The sequence below is a fragment of the Gadus macrocephalus genome, chromosome 9 (genome assembly GCF_031168955.1).
Source record: "Gadus macrocephalus chromosome 9, ASM3116895v1".
Classification (NCBI taxonomy): domain Eukaryota; kingdom Metazoa; phylum Chordata; class Actinopteri; order Gadiformes; family Gadidae; genus Gadus; species Gadus macrocephalus.
The window spans coordinates 4,840,142-4,847,641 of record NC_082390.1 but is presented as its reverse complement, the minus strand read 5'-3'; the positions used below and the strand labels follow the sequence as shown (position 1 = coordinate 4,847,641).

The 7,500-nt window shown below is 49.4% G+C and overlaps 1 protein-coding gene across 3 annotated transcripts in view; it reads right to left on the bottom strand.

The window, feature by feature from the left end:
* The window catches only part of fbln1 (fibulin 1), a 31,159-nt gene that overhangs the window by 11,867 nt on the left and 11,792 nt on the right, over positions 1–7,500 (bottom strand). The window contains exons 6-15 of one of the 3 annotated variants that reach the window (XM_060060364.1): positions 7,474–7,500; positions 6,640–6,777; positions 6,072–6,209; positions 5,097–5,240; positions 4,033–4,158; positions 3,529–3,654; positions 3,290–3,409; positions 2,782–2,913; positions 2,328–2,451; positions 737–1,651 (exon numbers count right to left, since the gene is read on the bottom strand). The exon at positions 7,474–7,500 is cut by the window's right edge and continues 66 nt beyond it. In XM_060060364.1, the coding sequence (XP_059916347.1) occupies positions 1,270–1,651; positions 2,328–2,451; positions 2,782–2,913; positions 3,290–3,409; positions 3,529–3,654; positions 4,033–4,158; positions 5,097–5,240; positions 6,072–6,209; positions 6,640–6,777; positions 7,474–7,500 (1,457 nt within the window). In that variant the 3' untranslated portion in view covers positions 737–1,269. Of the gene's footprint in view, positions 1–736; positions 1,652–2,327; positions 2,452–2,781; positions 2,914–3,289; positions 3,410–3,528; positions 3,655–4,032; positions 4,159–5,096; positions 5,241–6,071; positions 6,210–6,639; positions 6,778–7,473 lie in introns of those variants that run through there. The other 2 variants (XM_060060362.1, XM_060060365.1) reach the window with 2 other exon arrangements.

Here is a 7,500-nt window from a genome sequence, read left to right as displayed (position 1 = left end):
TGTAGTAATTATTATTTATAGTCGGCACATTGATAACGCCCCAACACAAACACTGCAGGGCATCATTCATTCTGCAGTGGCGGTGATGTTGCTCCACCACAAATTGTTCAGACCACCGGCCAGAGCCCACGGCTTCATAACTCAATGTCAGAGGGGAGGAAAAAGCCTCCTGCACGCCACCACGTTCTTATTTTAAAGATATCCCCACAAGGGACGAGTGCATCTCCTCTGGCCTGACAGCTCTTAAAACCGGCGAGGTACTCGCGAGGACATCTGAATATACAGTTATTCTAAGCCGCAGCCCCCGTGAATGGGAGCAGCCATGGAGCATGCCAGAGTATTTAAATAGTCTATACTCTGGCCCGCTGGGGAAGTTCCCCCCCTTATTTTTTCTGTTTTGTTTTGTTCTTTTCTCCCGCTGTGCCCCATCACTTGTCACTTAATCTGCTCGCTTTGGATATCCGTCTGTTCCGGGTTTAAAAAAAAAAAAAAAGCGTTTTCAAATGATCGAGCCTGAATCATAATGGGACGGGGGTTCAGTGCATTGGAAAAAAAAACCCTGCCGGATTAAAATCTATGTGCGGCGCAAACCATCATCGGGAAGTGGGATTTATAGAGTAACTAGAACTCGATACTTGAAGTCACCGCTTGATTTTTCAGACTTCCGTTGTTTAAGAATTGGATGCACAACAGGCCATTTTTCCTCCACTGAAGAACCAGAAGTACGTAGAACACATGGTATTACTATTTCGGTTTTAATAGAAAAAAACGGTATGAACTGTATCATATTGTAAAACAAGGTGGTATCATGCAGTGATCAGCTAATTACAGTCAGTGTTTTGGCAGGTTTGAATCACTCCCTAATTAATGATTTACCCTGATCTAGAGCGCCACCTAGCGGCCCACACGATTCCCCAACGCCAAAAAAATACATTCAGGTGAGGTGGTCCCATGCATAGTGCTCAAAAACAGTCGCCACTACAATTAAAAATCAACCGCATGATACTGAATGGGAGTCTGCCGCCCGAACCCTAACTATTTAACACAGTGGTCTTAAAGAGGATGGTTCGTAGTCCACAGAGTTTTCTCGTCTGCACGTGCCACCACCCTACCAAAAGTCCAAACCAGCCAGCGGGCTGATGTAACCAATAAGGGACCGCACCAACCCCCCAGGAGACACGCCCAGAAGGCGTAACCGACAGCGACGGCAAAGGCGGCCGCCTCCCACTCTCCCTCACCCCCCAACCCCCGACCCAGTGGGGGGGGCGTCTACTCCAGCAGGGGGTTGTACGGCACCCTGGGCTCCTCCTGGGAGACAAACACCATCACTCTGGCCAGGTAGGTGCTCAGGTGACCGTAGCGTTGGAGGCGGAGCTCCAGCGCGACCTCAAAGTCCTGCGCGGCAGCGAACGGCCGCGCCACCGCCATCACGCCGCCGGTGGCCACGCGCTCCGTCCGGAAGTGGCCGCCGTCGTTGCCGGCGACGATGGCGATGTGGACGTCGTCGCCGGGCACCGGGTGCGAGGGGCCCATGCGGAAGACGTTGGTGTTCACGGGGATGTCGGTGGGAAAGGTGAGGTAGTAGTAGGTGATTCTCAGGGGCGTGGCCAGGCACTCGCTAGAGTCATTGCAAAGCAAGCGCTCGCATCGGCTGCAACGAGAGACGGGGTGGGTGGTGAATGGGGTGGGGGGTGGGGGAGGTGAGGGGAGGGGGGGGGGGGAGGACAAAGAATGGGACAGACATACAAGACAAAAACAAACAAGCAGGGAGAGGGAAAGAGAGAGAGAGAGAGAGAGAGAGAGAGAGAGAGATTGTGGGTAAGTTCCATTGGGCGTGCATGGCATGCAAGTGCAGGGAGAAACATCATACAGAGGTGGCCCGGTGATACGAGCACATTGTCACGCTGCCCCTTGTGGGACCATGCAGGACGTGCACTCTGAGGACTGCCACTAACTGCTACGAGGCCTCAGCCGCAGCCCGTGGTCAGGCAGGGTTTGCGCTCATCAAAGCAGAGACATGTGCATTTTGTTATTCAGTTTACTGCGCGCAACATGCCAGGAGCAGAGTCCTTCGGGAAGTGGTTGAGGATAGCCAACAAGAGTATGCAGAGCTATACTGTGTGTGTGTGCACTCCAAAAGTTCAATGGACCCAATACAGTAGAGCCTGAAATTGAGTGGTGTTTGAAGATCTTCGTCAGGGGATCTCTGCCGTTGTGCGGCGCATGTGTGCATGTGTCTGTGTCTGCACAACATCGATTGGGGATGTGTGAGTCTCCGTGTATTTCGAACCGTCGGGAGATGGATCAGAGATTCGGGTGCTACTTACGTCTCTCCTATCCGTTGGTAGTTTGTGGGGCATTCGAAGGACAGGCATCGGAAGTCTCCCTGCACGTTGAAGCAGCTCTGGTTCTCGGCGCACGTGTGCGTCCCCGTCACGCACTCGTCGACGTCTGGTTATGAAGAAAAAAAGCGGCAATGTAAAATGAATGGGGAAAAAAATTTAGTACAAACATACAATGCATTCAGAAAGTGTTCAGGCTCATTCCCTGTTGCCACAAGTTCCTATGTAATGTTATTCCGTTAGACACAGTATCACATCGTGACGTATCAATCAATAGAAATAAACTGTTAATTGCCAACTTATAAGAAATAAAAAAAGTCAACATCAAATTTTTAAGTATTAACACTTGAATCCGCAACAATGGATAAAGCAGTGCTATTGGTAGCCACATGAAAATTCTAGGTTTCGGAGTTCTCAAAACTCCCAGAATCCTTTGCACCTTGGCAGCTGCGTCCGTTGGCTGCGAGGGTGTAGCCCTTGACCGGGCAGGAGCAGTGGAAGCTCCCGCCGGTGTTGTGGCATCGGAAGGCACAGATGTGGCCCCCGGTGGGCAGGGCGCACTCGTCAATATCTGAGGAGATCAGAGGTGAACGTGAACACACGCCATCTGGTGGAGGCTTTTGTATCGTCGACTGCATTATGCTCTCATTCACTCGACCCCCCTGTTTCGATCTAATCTTATCTAACGATCTAGGCGAGATGGGACCAAGCGCCCGCAAAGTAGCGTGCCGGTGTGGTGGGAGGGGTGTTTTTGACCAACCGATTTGTATCGGGTTAGATTCCAAATGCCCACAGCCTCACCTGTAAGCATCCTTGGTCGAGAACGCCACCTCCTGCCTCTTATAAGATGTATCTAACTTTACAAGACGTTTTTGCCCAATGACTTAAGTAGCAAGCAAACTCAAGTCCAACCAGTCAAGCCCGCCTCAGACGGTGGCACACCTTACCTTCACACGTCAAGCCGTCCACGTCGCTCAGCTGGTAACCACGGCGACAGTAGCACTGGTAGGAGCCATAGACGTTGGCGCACTCTTGGCTGCATGGGTTGGCCTCGCACTCGTTCACATCTACCCAGAGGGAGCATCACGAGAAGTCGTTTCAAACGACGATGTCATGCATCTTCATCTTTTTTGCACACATATGCTTTATGTATTGGAGAGCTACGTAGACCAAACGTCCGCCGTACCGTTACAATTCCTCCCGTCCGAGGAGAGCTTGAAGCCAGTGGTGCAGGTGCAGGTGTAGGAGCCCTGGTTGTTGACACACTTATGAGCACAAAGGCGTCCGGGGTAGTGCATGCATTCGTTGACGTCTACCAACCGGGAGGCAACGGAAAAAAAAAAAGGCTTGAACACAGTAACATAAGAACTGAGAACAATTTAGTTTAACACCGTTGCCTATTTTACCACGAGGTGTGAGGGTGAGTATCAACAGTTGACAACGCAAGTGGGATAGGTCGCCCAAATGAATGATGGATAGATTGACCACTCCCTGGTGGACAGTACCACGTGGCAGGCAGGGGTAGGATCAATCCATACCTCATACGGGTGGAAACCCCCACTTGTGATGTCACCAGTGGTCAGACATTGAAATGGAAAATTGTAACCTCACACCTGGCGTCCTCGTAAAACAAAGACGACACACAAAACTGAGAGGTTGGGGGGGGTTCAGTCCCGAATGACTTCCTTACCTTCGCACACGCGGTTTATGCTGTTGAAGACGTAGCCGGCCGCACACTCACAGCGGAAGGAGCCCACCAGGTTGATGCAGCCGTGGCCCGAACACGCCCCGTCTGGCCCCTTGCACTCATCGATGTCTGCCAAAGGGTGTGCCGGTCAATTCAATGGCGGTCAATTTTCCAAGAAGAGATTGCTACTTCACTAAACAGTGAATTCCCATTGTCAAGTCAGGTCATGTTTAGAGCCCTTTAAAACAACAACAGTTGACCAAAGTGCTGTACAAATCAACAATCTAGTTATAAACACACACATAACATTAAAACTATTTAAAGCACAAAAAAGGACACAGACAATAATACAACTTATATGGAGTTAAATGCACGAGAAAAGAAACAAGTTTTTCAGAGGGATTGGAAACTGGGCACTGAAGGTGCTAGCATAACATGAAGAGGGAGTTCGTTCCACAAACTGGGGCCGACGACTGAAAAAGCCTGATCAACGCTATCAGAGACTGACAACACACTATCCCTTACTGTGTCCTCACACACCGTGTAGGTGGTGGTTAAGACATGGGTTCTTAGTAGTGATGTCAGTTAAACGCGTTATTAATGGCGTTAACGCAAACCAATTTTAACGGCGTTATTTTTTTTTGCGCGATTAACGCAATTCTTTTATTTATTTTTTTAAAAAAAATCTTTTTTTCTTTCTTTTTTTTTTGGCTCAAAACAAAGAAGCAGTAGCCTGACTGCTATGTTCAAGGCAGTATGTTTGTATGTTCATCGTTTAATTGCACTATAGGCTTTTTTTTTGTATCGTCCTGTTTTGATCAGTATATGCCAATGTTGTTATCAATAAAAAAACATTTGCACAAGGCAAGCCAATGCACTTCTCCATGTTGATAAGAGCATTAAAATGAGAAAAATTAATGGGACAAAGAAATCAAGGGATATTTAGCGTAGAAAAAACATTTGCGATTAATCGTGAGTTAACTATGGCATTAATGCGATTAATCGCGATTAATTATTTGAATCGCTTGACAGCACTAGCTCTTAGTAAAGCAAGCCTCCGGCCGTACCCACGCAGCGCGTGCCCTCCACGTTCAGGTGGTAGCCCCGGCCGCAGTTGACGGAGTTCCTCTGGCAGGTGTAGGAGCCCCGGCTGTTGATGCAGACCTGGCCCGGATGGCAGGGTCCAGTCTGGGCCAGGCACTCGTTGATGTCTGCGGGAAACACGGGTCATGTGATGAGGGGGGCAGTGGAAGCGTGTTATGGACACAAGGAGTCATGCCTGAATGCACAGCTTTATGAGGGAGGGTAGTGGTCAGCGAGAGGCTGGGGTGATCTGCTCCCCGCTTGAAAGGTACTGGGGTTGATCCACCCCGATTCCAGAGGTCTAACTGTGGTTCAATGCCTCCAGTAAGGCGTCGAGGGAGATGCCAAACCTCTGCCCGCACCGCGTAATGATGTGCATCTTTATTCACTGTAAGTCGCTTTGGATAAAAGTGTCTCAATTGTAAATAGCTTGTGTGCTCTGGAATGAGTTTGTTTCCTTTCCAAGTAAGGAAATCGCGCAGCCCTGTAAAGCAATAATAAAGCACGCGAGTCTGGGGAAGAAATAAAAAATGACTATAAAAGTCAAACATTTAGAAAGAACCATTAAATTCAACGAAGAGTTTAACTTGAACGTTAAATGTTAACTTTGGCCATTGTTACTTGAACCACTAAACTCAACAATAAACATAATTAGTACATTGTACGTACTTAAGTTGTGAGTAGGAAAACAAAGGAATTGTAAAGATTCACAAATACAACAATAAGGGTTTTATAAAAACCTTCTGGAACTTTCTGTTTGCTGTTTTACCAAAGTATGTGGTTATGTCTAGGTTTTGTCTGTTTGCGTGTGGGTGTGGGTATGGGTGTGTGTGTGTGTGTGTGTGTGTGTGTGTGTGTGTGTGTGTGTGTGTGTGTGTGTGTGTGTGTGTGTGTGTGTGTGTGTGTGTGTGTGTGTGTGTGTGTGTGTGTGTGTGTGTGTGTGTGTGTGTGTGTGTTACCTATGCAGCTGCCCAGGGCATCCTGAATATAGCCGGCGCCACACTTGACTTTAGGGTGACAGCGGAATGAGCCCTGGGTGTTCTGGCACTCAAAGTCCGGGACACAGTTGTGGGTGCCCGTTTCACACTCGTCGATGTCTGGGGGAGGAAACACATGGGAGTAATTGGTTGGACATTCCTGGAGATGCTACTGATGCATTGTGGGAGACAGTGTCTTTACAGATGAACAGAATGACATGTCAGATGTTGCAATCGCATCTATCGATGAGAAAAGCCCCAAGCCCTTGTGATATTTTCACAGTTCCTCTCTTCTCTCCCCAGATTGAAATACTGTGCCTTATGCCTGTCCATTATGGCACCCATTTCACCCCTTACCATCCCTGGAAGGAGGGATTATTTTTCCTGCATTCTTTCTCAAGATGTCTTCCTCCTTAATAATAGAGGGAGCTTTTCATTGCACTGTGGTGGGATACGTTTAATAATGTGTCATAAAATGCTGCTTGTGAAGCCCTTTGGCAGTGTTGTAATGTGTTGCAGTGTTCCGCCACTAGAGGGCGACATCACATACCTTTGCAGTTGTTGCTGTCTGTGAGCTCATAGCCGGTCCCACAGCTGACCACTCTCTGGCAGCGGAAGGAGCCCGCCGTGTTAATGCAACGCTCACCCAGACGGCAGTTACTGGCCCCCAGCAAGCACTCGTTAATGTCTAGGAGGGAGAGGAGAGGAGAGGAGAGGAGAGGAGAGGAGAGGAGAGGAGAGGAGAGGAGAGGAGAGGAGAGGAGGGGCGGGGAGGGGAGAGGAGGGGAGAGGAGGGGAGAGGAGAGGGGAGGTGAGGGGAGGGGAGAGGAGAGGAGAGGAGAGGAGAGGAGAGGAGAGGAGGGGAGAGGAGAGGAGAGGAGAGGAGAGGAGAGGACGGGAGGGGAGAGGAGAGGAGGGGAGGGGAGGGGAGGGGAGAGGAGAGGAGAGGAGAGGAGAGGAGAGGAGAGGAGAGGAGAGGAGGGGAGGGGAGAGGAGAGGAGAGGAGAGGAGAGGAGAGGAGAGGAGAGGAGGGGAGAGGAGAAGATGAGAGGATAGGAGAGGAGAGGAGCGGAGAGGAGAGGAGAGAAGAGGACAGGAGGGGAGAGGAGAGGAGAGGAGAAGAGAGGACAGGAGGGGAGAGGTGAGGAGAGAAAGGAGATGAGAGAAAAGAGAGAAGAAAGGAGTGGAGAAGAAAGGAGAGGAGAGGAGAACATCATTGAGATATTCACCATTAAATGCTTGTCTCGGATCTAACAGAAGAACAAGGTTCCTCAAGCTGTTCTAGAGCTGTTCTATTAGCCCAGTTTGTTTGGCTTTTCCTTTGCGAAAAATCGTCACAAGCCAAAAAAACGTTGTGTAATAAAAGCCCCAAAAGACCACATACCGTCACAGTTTTTTGCATCAGGTCTGA